The sequence below is a fragment of the Lynx rufus genome, unplaced genomic scaffold (genome assembly GCF_022079265.1).
Source record: "Lynx rufus isolate CCGP_SWC_20201006 ecotype Redwood Valley unplaced genomic scaffold, mLynRuf1.p SCAF_15, whole genome shotgun sequence".
Lineage (NCBI taxonomy): Eukaryota > Metazoa > Chordata > Mammalia > Carnivora > Felidae > Lynx > Lynx rufus.
Genome location: NW_025814829.1, coordinates 32448351 through 32461188, shown reverse-complemented (window position 1 = coordinate 32461188; position 12838 = coordinate 32448351). Strand labels below are relative to the sequence as shown.

At 38.6% G+C, this 12838-nt stretch overlaps 1 protein-coding gene across 1 annotated transcript in view; it reads right to left on the bottom strand.

Annotated features, from left to right (window-relative positions):
• Nucleotides 1–2153: 2153 nt before the first annotated feature.
• Nucleotides 2154–12838, bottom strand: part of DTL (denticleless E3 ubiquitin protein ligase homolog) — a 40946-nt gene continuing 30261 nt past the window's right edge. Inside the window, exons 14-15 of the mRNA XM_047077286.1 lie at nt 4877–5709; nt 2154–2724 (exon numbers count right to left, since the gene is read on the bottom strand). Of these exons, the coding sequence (XP_046933242.1) occupies nt 2626–2724; nt 4877–5709 (932 nt within the window). The 3' untranslated portion in view covers nt 2154–2625. The remainder of the gene's footprint in view (nt 2725–4876; nt 5710–12838) is intronic.

The window sequence follows — 12838 nt, the reverse complement described above, 5'->3', positions numbered from 1 at the left end:
GTACAAGATCATGACCATAGGCTGATTTCAAGCTGGGGACTAAACAACACACACACACACACACACACACACACACACACACACACACACACACACTAAAAAGTTATCTCCAGGCATCCATATTGCCCAGCTGAGGTTTTAAAAAATGCCTCCTATACTGGGTTTCCCGAAAGTCTTAGTGAAGTTTTAAGCTTTTAGGGCTAGAGATGGGGTAGTGAGCTGAACTCACCCTCTGCCAGTCCAACAGGGATAGCTACAGATGGTTTTGATTTATCATCAGTTAAATGTGCAGCCCAGATTAAAGGAAACATTTTAAAAGACTAATTAGTCAACCCTCACAAAAGTAAATTAAGGGCCTGTGATGAAACAGCCAAAGGAAACTCTAATACAGCACTGTAGCAATAATGCTTGGAGTGTATTCAAATGGAAAAGCTTGGGCTGGAAATACTTGTTTAGAAAAAGAACTACATCACTCCACCCTACTTCATCAAGTAATTCAAGCCATCTTAAGCGCTCAAGGTCTGACCAAGCAAGACAATATTTATTAAAACTTCTTTCAGCTTGAACTAGATCATATCCTTGGGAATAAACAAATTTTATTCAATGAACAAGTAGAAGGGATTCTTGATTACTACTATAGTTCTTTTGTGTAGACTGCTTCTAGGTTAATGCAAAAAGCTCAGAAAAGGATATCAGATAAGGTAAAAAGCTTTATTATTCAGGATCAGCTCAAAGTCTGACACTGACAGAGGCAGGGATAATTATTATCTCATTACATTTGACCTTTGGCACCCATTTGAAGTACTAGTTTTACAAGTGGGACGTGTTACAGCCAGTAGACTCTCAGCACAGTTCCTGCCAGCCACATTTACCCCAATTTCACTCAGCAGAGCTGTTAGATGTTCAAGGATACAAAGAATGTAATTATCTAGTTATCCTTTTTCCCCTCCACTTGGCGTTCAAAGCAAGAGACAGATATCATTATTAGTAGATATGGTCATAAGCAACACCTTCCCATAGCCTAACATTCAAAAATCAAACACCAATTATAAGTAGAATTCCTAAATACTCAGTTAATGCTATGGAGTGCTTTGTTTCAAAAACAGCAATTCTGTGGCTTCCCTTTACTTATTTTTCTCCTTGGAGAAAACCACGCGTAATCAACATATGTAGTGCAGGTTGTTACAAGCTTGACTTATAGGAAGCAAAGGAATTAAAAAGTTGTCATTAAGAACAGATTTTTAAATTATGACAAAAATATGAATAAACTCTACACATTTCTCAGGGTTATGGATAAAATGAATCAAGTTTCATGATTGTTAGGGGAGTCCCTTCTAAGGATGTAGCACATAGAAAGTACATGGAACTTGTTTCTATGAGCTTATAAAGGGGACAAATATAAAACAACAGTTCAATTCAAGATGATCGACATGTAACTGTTGGTTAAAGGAGAAGATGCTCAAGATATTCTGTACACTATTAACTTAGAGTCAGTCTAAACATCTTCTACATTAAATATCTAGAGAAATTTCCATGACTTTTCAGCTCAGGGCTATTCTAGAGGGTCACTGTTTTTTGTTTTTTTCATATATATATACATGAAGAAAATCCAAAAAATCAAGTTAAAAAGCCAAGAGTTGTTTTTTAGGTTCTGGGTTTTCAGTTCAGACCTATCTTCTTTTATAAAAGTATCAATCAGAGATGATTACTTTTTCTTAAAATCTGATGACTTACATTTTGAAAAACTTGCAGCCCCTAGAGAACTGAAGATGATATCACACCCCAGCTTCCATGCAGGACTATTGATTTCATAAGTATCTTTGTCTAGTAAGTGGCAAAACCATAACCTCTTATAGAACATGATGTTGGGTTGCTACATAGTAAATTGCTTAGTAAAAAATATAAGAGTCATAGTCTCATATGGGAGATATATTTGGGGGAAAAAGGCCAAGTAAAGGTTTCTAGTGTTGTTCTCCTAGTTTCTCCAAAGCGTTGACATTTATCACTGCTCTGAAAATAAAGATGATTTTAACTTAAGAAGACTGTATTTTAACACTGAATCAATATAAATGTACTTATCTGAACATCACATTTTTACACATACTAAAAACAAAACAAAACAAAAAAACCAAAAGTGTAGTGAAAAGATTATATAAATTTTAAATGAAATTATATTTGTTTGAGGCAGCACAGATCCAGGGGTCCCCAGCAGAAGACTTCTTCAGCCCTTGGCCTTCACAGACAGGCCTCCTGCTGTGACCAGCAGATATTTTCCACTGTGTACCCACAGTCTCAGAGTAACAAGAGACAAGTCTTACTTTTTGCCTCTATGAGCTGGGATGTCATTATTGTAGAGAAGAGGCATAATTTAAAAAGTGAAGACTACTCATTCAAAATGTTACAGAGTGACAAACTTACTTTATGGAATTTAAACACAGCATTCACCCCAAGGAAGCTGCATATAAGCTTAGAACCAGAGTAGGTAAGCTTCAGAGTTGAAACGATTTTTCTCTGAAAATGAAAGAATGGTAGCTTTCTTAAAGATCAGAGTTACTGAATCACTCTGTTGTATTTTTTGTCTTGTTTTAAGGGGCCAAAGTTCAGTTAACTCACTCAGATTAGAATCTATAATTCTGTTGACTGTTCGGGACTACAGTAGTCATCTTGAGATTTTCTATGGAAGTATGTACAGATTTTCCTCATGGAGCTGGGAGTAATAGTGACCTAGAAAAAGAAAGTTTAGATTTCAGAGATTTTCTAAGATAAAGTTCAGCTGTTACTTCAGCAAGTTATCAGTAAAGGGTATTTTAAGTTGGGATGCCTAGAAATTTGATTATTTAGTCAGCCAGCTTTCAAGTTCCAAATACTTTTTTTTTAATTTTTTTTTTTCAACGTTTATTTATTTTTGGGACAGAGAGAGACAGAGCATGAACGGGGGAGGGGCAGAGAGAGAGGGAGACACAGAATCGGAAACAGGCTCCAGGCTCCGAGCCATCAGCCCAGAGCCTGACGCGGGGCTCGAACTCCCGGACCGTGAGATCGTGACCTGGCTGAAGTCGGACGCTTAACCGACTGCGCCACCCAGGCGCCCCTCAAGTTCCAAATACTTTGAGGGCAATGTCTCTTTTGGCTGATTTGTACTGAATTTAATAAAAATTTAATAGATGTATGTAAGAATGGAAGGCATAGATTTTTCATGTGAACTGAAAATATTTACTAGTTAAACCTCCTGATAAGACCCAAAGGCTATAATAACCCTCCTCTTTGAAAGAAATTTGTAAATCACCTCCCCCCCCCCACCCAATTTACAAATGGGACAGGGATTCAAATGGCAGCTGCTACCCTTTTCTGAGGAAGTCTTATCATTATGCACATAAAGAAGAAAAACCTTCTAAAGAAACTTTAGCTTCAAAGATTGAAATTATAAAACCAGAAATACATGGGACTGGCACACTATTTTTAAAAGCCTTTATAATGTACACATTAGTGAAAACAATTTTTCACTGAAATTATTTTTCTGATAACACACAGCTGAGATCAGTTCTGGAAAAAAAGGATTTTGGTCAGGGGCAAAAAACAGATACAAAGATAATTTTAGGAGAAGAAAGAAAAGATTCCTGATAGCTGTTTTTTTTCCCCATGTTCTGTAGCAAGATCTTGGTTGGATTCTGTGTTTTAAGTAATCTTTAAAATATTTCTAGTTTATTTTCCCTAAAATTATGGGACAGGCTTCAGGACAGTAGGATGGGGGATATGAACACTTATTAAACTAGAGCTGGCTTGAGGCTCTCCAGCTTTTAGATTGAATTTTAATCATTGTACCACCTTCTTAACACAGAGCAAGAACCACTATGAATCAGAGCAGAAACTTTGTGAACCTACCCCCCCCCCACTTGCAAACTGATTACCTGAAGCTTTCTAGTCCCTCTGACCTGTGCCCATACTCACTCGATGCTCATAGCTACTTCTCCCTCCACCATTTCAATAGGTCATTTGCTTTTTAAGGTTCACAAACCTATTTCTGCCAGCAATATGTGTTTTTGAAATTATTTAACTTCAATATTGTGTCAGTCAATGAAAACAGTAGTCCTAAAAAGATAAGTGAAACTAACCTGAATGTTTAAAAAGTATAGATATAGATGAATTGCCAAAAATACTGGTGTGAGCAAGGTGACGGTAAAAAAATGGGGGGAAAATCATAAAAATCTGGAAGGATTCTGCATTTAAATTGCTTTAAGTATCTAAGTTTCACTGTATTTGAAATAATCATAAACCATAATGACCAAACTGGAAATCTATTCATGGATGTTGGTAACTTGCCCATGAATGTCAGTTTTATCTATAAAAAGGGGAGGGAACCTATAAAAAGTGGTTGCCAGGGGCTGGCGAATGGGGAAAAGAAAAAAAAACAAAAAACGCAGGGGTTGGGTGGGGAGGGAATAATGCCAAACAAAGAAGAGGGAAGATATTTTTGAATTGATATATTAGAGCACGATGAAGGCTTTGAGGAAACAGACACCAGGGCTGAGTGGTATGGACCTTCACGGAAGGGATTTTAATGGGAGTAAATCGGGTTGCTAGATAATGAAATACAGCAACACCTAGTTACATTTGAATTTCAAACAAATAACCTTTTAGTATAAAGAATTTTTAGTATAAATATGTCCCACGCAATATTTGTCCTGAATTTTTATGTGCTAAATCTGGCAACCCTAGGTATAAATAGATTTACTGAAAAAAAAAAAAAAAAAAAAAAAAAAAAAAATCCTGACTTCTGAGAAGGGATTTGTGCTTGACCTCCTCAAGTTAGAGAATCTATGTTCTCACTGGCTCCTTTCAAGTTAGGAAATTAATCTTCCCACCACTGCCGACTTACCGGGCCTGGAGAAGTCTTTCCACTCTGTCTCCTAGAATTGGGGGTCTGGGAGGATGGACTTCGGGGAGATGAATTCTCAGCCTTCCGTTTGGCCGCCATGGCCAATAACCAGTTTTTATTCTCCGGGGAGCTATTCTCTTTGCCTACCACCTCAGACCCTTCTCCACAAGATCCCAAAGGAAGAGGTAGTGTTCCGCAGCTTTCTGAAGCATAAGGACTGGCGGGAGAAGGAGGCTCTGAGATACTCATACTAGCTCCTTCAATCTTGCTTGGTTTGGGAGGACCTAGAGAGTCCTTACCAAGGTCTTCCTGGCTACCAGCAAGGCAGCACAGATCCAAATGAAGCTTTTCAACTGGGTCATCAAGCTCAGTCACACAGTTGCAACTCTTCACACACTTCTGTTTCACACTCTCCAGACAACTTGAGTCCAGCCTCCTCTTGACTCGATTTCTGGACTCAGAGCAAGCCACTGCTTGGGATGATTTTAGGCTCACAGGAATGAGGGCTTTTCTTGGAGAAGTGATCTTGGTTTCAGAAGCAGGTGGCGTGATGGGTGGTGAGGAGGATGGTGTTCGGGTCATCCAGTTTCTAATGGACATCTTGAAAGACGAGGGTGGCTTGGGAGAGACCGAGGACACAGAGCCTCTTCTGCTGATGGGAGACCGGGCTTTGGCAGGAGGGGTTTTAATAGAGAATGTGGGAGTATTTGAAGGAAGAGGGAGGTCTCCTGCACAGCTTGGAGCACAAGCTGCTGATGATGGGGAAGAAATAGATGGACTGCTCTTTACTCTGGGGGCTTTGGCAGGAGTGCTCTGGCTACTTGTCACTGTTACTGAAAAAGAACAGAGGGTCACAAAAATCAGAAGAGAAAGCCATAGAAAATCCCTGAATTCTCACCAAGGAAAATTATAACTAACTTACTCATATAGGAATGGAGATTTCCCAGTGAGTCGATTACATAAATCACTTGATTCTTACCACACCCTTTCAGCATTTTCCTTCCCCTTTCCTAACTGCCAGCCTCCCAACCACTCTGTTGTAAAACATTTACTTGTAATAATCTAGAAAATATAGAAATATTAAAGGGAAAATTTTAAAGCATCCAGGTACACCACTTACAGCATTTTTTCTATACTTGTGCATGTGATATATACGTTATACACCTCAAATTTTTTCTATACAAAAGAGACCATAATGTATATACTATTCAGTAACCTGCTTCTTAGCATATAATGAACCTTCCCCACATTAATATAGATGTACATTATAATTTTTACTAGCTACCAAGTATTCTAAGGTAACAGCAAGACATTTAAGTTGTTAATGATATTTTGTTTTCACAAGTAAAGTTGCCATTACAATTCCTGTATATGCTTTGGAGCAATGTGAGGGCAGGAGGGCACTGCACAGTGGTTCCCAAACATAAGTGCACTGGTCTAAAATTTGGCACGACCATTTACTACTGACTTGAACACAACCCTTTACCTCCTCTGCTTCTGCTTCAGTTTCCATATCTGTGAAATGGAGAGCTTTTAATGTCCACAGGAAATAATCCCATCAATTGCTTGTTAAAGTTATTAGGCCTCACTTGGCTTTCCACCTTAATTTATAAATGGCTACTTTCCGCAAGTCAAAGAATGCCAAAGAACATTTCCAAAACCAAATGCTTGCTCTCAGTAAAGCAAGTCAGTGGACAGAACTCTTCTCTATGTGTCTTGTCCCTTGTTTACAAGCAATGGCAAGCCCTTGAGGAAAATTCTTATAAACTTCATGCTTCTTCCCACTTTGGCCCAGCCATAGACAACTCTGTATTTTCTTACTTTCCTTCTGAGCTTTCTAGATTTCTGAAATAGTGTTCCTGTCTCTAGTAACAAGGAAAGGCCATCAATTATTTCTAAGTCACAAACTCTTTGGATTATAACTCTGATATTTAATTCAGTTTAATTACTGAATTGCATTTATATGCAACTGAATTTAGGATGAGCTGACATAAGACAATCACTAGAATACAGATTCACAAGCACTAATTTCAGTCATTTAGTTACCCTGTATGTTCTACCCTGTGCTTTTTACTCATCAAGCAGTTTTGCCTTGAGACAGAGAAATTCTACAAACTGACTTTTGCCTAAACTTTCCCCATCAACTATACGTTCAGAAATGGCCAAAGTGATACTGCTCTTTCAATTAAGATCATTTTACTGGAAAATCCCATTCTGGAGTAACGTGCTCCAGAAGGAGAGTTAGTGACAGGGACTGTCCCTGAAGCATCTGGTGATAGTTCTCATATTCTAGAGCTTGATTAGTCATTATTTCAGGAGGACAGAAACTTTTCATTTGTGTCACTCTTCAGCACAGATCAACAGTCACTGCACAGTCCCTACAGTTATTAATTCCACGAGAGTGGGCTGAAGGGTAGGGTTAAGGCAGAAAGTCCTAAAATAGCATGGGTCTTAGAACAGGCACATTCTAACACAGGATTAGGGGAGAAGGAAAAGCTGGGCCCTGGGCTAAGCAGGTATCTAAGTTTCTGATACCTGAGTAGCAGACATCTGAAGTGTTTACTAAGGGTCAGAGGGAGATCTGATGTGGTGGAAAGCTGGGGCATTTCTGTTCCTTTAGGATGTTAAATGGAGGAAGGAGTGGACCATGGGGTTTCAAAGAGAAGATTTTATTAACTTTGAAGGTTAACAAAACTCTGCACCAAATTTCAATCTTTTTAAAAAAATAGTAATAAGATTATTAAGATAATAAAATTTCATGGTAAAAAAATTCAGTTTCAAAGGGAAATTAAGCGAAAAGTAAAAAGCCCTCTTTTCAACCTCATTTTACTCGTGTGCATCCCACAATTTTCTAGATGCCTATTACCACACAAAGGTATATCAGATCTTAAAAACCCAACAATGGATTATTACACAAACACACACCACATACACACATTCTGCAATTTCTTCTTTTCTCTAAATAGTGTTTTTTCTCTATATCTCTATAAACTTAGACACACTGCATTCTTTTTAACAGCTACACAGTATGTCACTATATGGTCCCTCGATTTAAATATAACACGGCCGGTAGTACATCATCTACTGAATCCCCATTGACCCGAAGCACTGTGTGTGATCTGAGGACACGGTATCACAGACTGCATTACTGCCCTAAGGGCCTCCTGCAAGTCAGTTCTTTTGAGGAATTATAGAAAGCTTACTAATAATCAGTCACTTTGCAGCTTCTTTCTGTATAAGAGTTTGCCATTTGGCCTCAGCCTACCTTTCCAGTCATATCATGTACTGCTACTTTAGGATCCTGTTACAGGAGACTACTCACTGCTTCCTGAACAAGCTGTGCACTGTCACATCTCTGTCTTTGTTCATGTGGCTTTCTTGCCAAGTCTGCCCCTTCTTGGCCAGGTAAAAATTCTCCTCATGTTTCAGGCTCTGATGACAGCCGTTAACTTCATTGTGAAGATTTCACAAACTTCTTTCCTCCTCTCCCACAGGAAGTAGGCTCCTTTTGTTTATACAGCTAAGAGAAATGTTTACAATGTACTACAGGGCTTTTGTATCTGCCTCCTGGACTAGACCGTGAGCACCTAGAAGGCAGGTGATGATGATTTACTCATTTTTAGGTCTAGGGCCCCTGTAGTACCCAGCAAAGAATTATTAAACAATGTTTGTGAAGTTTCATTACTGCTGAGAGGGATGACAGTGAGGTTCCATGCATCAAAAAACAGACTCTGTAAGCATTCTGCAGACTTGCAAGACTATGGCAAGCACATGAGATAGTACAGGTAAGGTTTCCTTCTCTTCAAGATAAGGACAATCATCTTTGTCACTCAATAATGCCTAGACCAGAGGTTCTCAATCCTGGCTGCATACCAGAATTACTTGGAGCTTTGTAAGAATACAGGTACTTGGCCCCCACCCCAGACCTACTGAATAATCTCTGGGGACACACAAACTTTTAAAAAGCTCCACAACTGGTTAAGATGCACAGCCAGGGTTGAGAACCATTTGCCTTGACAGTACTGAGATCGCTGGCTGAAACAGTGACACAATAGTAAGCGACAGAGCAGGTGCTGGCTGGGAAAAGTAGGGCAGAGGGAAAAGGCGCTGTGCCTCGGGTTTAAAGCCTTCTAGTTGGTGTGTTAAGAGGGCCAGAAGAGAAGATACGAAGCCCAGGACAACAGTGAAGGACTGGGGTGGCAATTAGAAGGTTGGGAAAGCAGAGGACCATCATTTTCAAACTGGTAGTGTGATTAACAGCAGCCACTCTGTTGCTGGAAGCTGGATTACAGGGCTGAATAGCCAATGTGCCAACCTTTGGCATTCAAGTGGGGTTGATTTTCTTTAGTGCTCTTCAGAGTAACTCTAGCAGCACCCTGAATGGAGAAATCTTGGTTGGGTCTTAACTTGAACTATGCTTTCCTATGTTGGGTTTTAAAGGAGGCAGTACTGGAGAGTGCTTCCAAGCATGCACTCTAAATGTTTATTTATTTTTTAAGAAATGGAGAGACAGAGTGTGGGTGAGGAAAGGTCAGAGAGAGAGAGGGAGATAAGGAATCTGAAGCAGGCTCCAGGCTCTGAGCTGTCAGCACAGACCAAGCACGCACTCTAAAACCAGACTGCAAGTGTTTGAAGTCTGGTTCTACCACAAACTTCACAGCTGTGCGGGATCTTAGGCGAACCTAACTTCCTTGAGCTTTAGTTTCGGCTGTTTGGGAAACTAAGTAAGATAATCCAAGTGGGTCTTTAGACTGTCTATGCTCATACTCAATAATGGCTGAATGTGGTCGCTATTATTATGGTCCAAACTTGGTCAACATGTATAACTCTTTTTGTGACTTGGCTTCCAAAACCAAGAATAATTAATGATACACTAAAAATAATTAAAAGCAACTTCACTTTTCATTAATACTCTTAAAATGGTTACAGCAATTAACATAGAAATGCCACCTCTGGGAATCTATTTTAATGGGATGAGGGAACCCTAAATTCAGAAAAAAGTTTCACAAAATTTTGGAAACAAAATGTCCAACTACGAGAGAATAGCTAGATAAACTGTGGAACATTTACTCAGTGGACTATTTTAAATATTTTGCTAAAAAGATAACACAGAAAGTGCTTAGAACATCATGTTCAGGGAAGACATCCCCAAGAAATCCAAATGTATTTACAGTATAAACATGATTCTATTAATAAGAATCTCTGTGGAAAAGGAGGAAAATCTCAAAAATAAGTTAAAATGTTAATTAAAATTATTTGTGAGTGGTAGAAACACTGATGGCTTTTTACTCACATGATTCTTCTCTTTTTTGTTTTCCCAAATTAGGGATAGATAAGTAAATATAAAGACAAGGCAGGTGATAAACACCTATGTTCATGGATCACAAAAGTTAACACATCTTTAAGATGGCAGTATTCCCCAAACTGAACTATAGATTTGATATAATGCCTATCAAAATCTCAGGGAACTATTTTGTAGAAATTGACAAGCTGGTTCTAGTATCTGTATAGAAATACAAGTGACCAAGAATAACCAAAATAATCTTGAAAAAGAAGAAAATTGGGGGACCCAGAGTTTCCAATTTCAAAAACTTGCTACAAAGCTATAGTAATCAAGACAATGTAGTATCAGCCTAAGGATAGACATATATATCAATGGAACAGAATGAGAATCTAGAAATAAATCCTTACATTTATGGTCAATTGATTTTTGGCAAGGGTATGAAAATAATTTAATGGAGTAAAGAATAGTCTCTGTTAAAAATGATACTGAGAGGGGCGCCTGGGTGGCTCAGTCGGTTAAGCGTCCGACTTCAGCTCAGGTCACGATCTCGTGGTCCGTGAGTTCGAGCCCCGCATCGGGCTCTGGGCTGATGGCTCAGAGCCTGGAGCTTGCTTCTGATTCTGTGTCTCCCTCTCTCTCTCTGCCCCTCCCCCGTCCATGCTCTGTCTCTCTCTGTCTCAAAAATAAATAAAAAAACGTTAAAGAAATTAAAAAAAAAAAAAGATACTGAGAAACCTGGATATCCATGTATAAAAGAATGAATTTAGATCCTTATCTTACATCGTACACAAAAATAACCACAAAATGGGCCAGATGGCTTAAAACTAAAAATCTCTTTGTGACCTTGGGTTAAGAAATGGTTTCTTAGATACAACATCAAAAGCACAAATTGACAAAGGATAAAACAGGTAAGTTGGATTTCATCAGAATTAGAAAATTTTGTGTCAAAGGACATCATTAGGGAAGTAAAAAGACAACCTACAGAATAAGAGAATATTTGCAAATCGTTATATGACAAAGGGCTTATATCCAGAGTATATAAAGAACACTTACAACTCAACATTAAAAAGACAAATAGTCCAATTAAAATTTGGGCAAAAGATGTGCAGAGGCATTTCTCCAAAGAAAATATACAAATGGCAAATAATAAGCACAGGAAAAAATGCTCAATATTGTTAGCCATTAGGGAAATTCAAATCTAAACCACAATGGATACCACTTCACATTCACTAGGAGGGCTGTAATTAATTAGACAATAACAAGTGCTGATAAAGATATAGGGAAATTGGAACCCTCATTTTGGATAATGAAAATATTCCAGAATGAGATTGTGTTGATGACTGCCTAACTCAATATACTAAAGGCCACTGCACTGTATACTTTAAATGGGTGGACTTATGGTAGGTAAATACATCTTGACAAGTCTCTTAAAAAAAAAAAAAAAAAAAGGAGCCTCAAAGGGGAAAAAAAGTTCAGGAAATAAAAAGTAACAGCAGTTTACTATCTAACTCCCTTCTGAATAGAAAAAAACCAAAAACAAAAAGCTAACTCCTGTTCAAACCAAAATTATGATCCTGTATTGGGAAGATAGGGGAATGCGGAGCATGCAGAGGCTTGGTAATGGTGGGGACACAGAGAGCGAAATCCTCATCTCACAAAGTGAGACGTCAGTAGATAAAGTTGAAAACAAAAGAAAACAGAAATCAAAAGAAACAGAAATGCACAAATACTATTCAGAGATATAGACACACATATCAAAGAATCAGCTAGAAGATTTGAGAGTGGCTGTCCCTGAGAAAAGGGAACTATGGGGCAGGGCATCTAGGGACTGTTTATCTCGTTCACTGTTGAAGGACTCGCTGGCTTTTTAAACTTATATAATACTAATAAAAGAAAAATTTTTTTAAAGAGAGGAAACACCAAACACTAAAAAATAAAGGCATCAAAGGCTTTACTAAAGCAGACCTACAAGTAAAAGACCCTCCCCTGGAATCCAGTTCTGCTTATAGCATCTTTTAAGAGACTAAAGAACTAAGTCATTAGAAAAATGGGCATATATTCGGTCTCATCTTCAATTCCCCATTAGCTTAGGCCTTGATGGTTAACGTAAAATGAATCTTTAAGCTTAAATTTCCAGCTTATTACTATATATCTGTTGATAACATGAGAATCCCCTCTGGCTGGTCCAGTGCTTGGAAGAGTTTTGCTCTTGGTGCACTATCACTCTCTTCAATACTGTCTCTGTCAATTCATGGTTATTACAAAATCCACATACATGGTCTTTCCAATGCCCTGGTTTCTATAGCCTTGTCCTTTAATTCACTCAAGCCACTTACTCCTTGACCTTATTACTACCAATCTGCAAATCCTGTTATCTCAGTTTCAACCACCACCTATATTACAGTTCACTTTAGTGATCAATCTCCAAAATCCCTCATCTCTAGGGGATCCTCAATTCATTTATCTTCCCACTTTGACACTATCCCCCAGTGCCACTATATGCTCACTTCCTTCCTTACCCAGTTTAAATCCTGCAGTCAACCATTACAACCATCCTCTCATATCTACCCTCAACTTCCTTGGCCCTCCTCTCACTTTACACTTGTGGATTTAAACCACACCTCTGGTTAAATGCAACTCCGCACCTATAGTGTATCTGTACCTGGGCAGCAGACAAC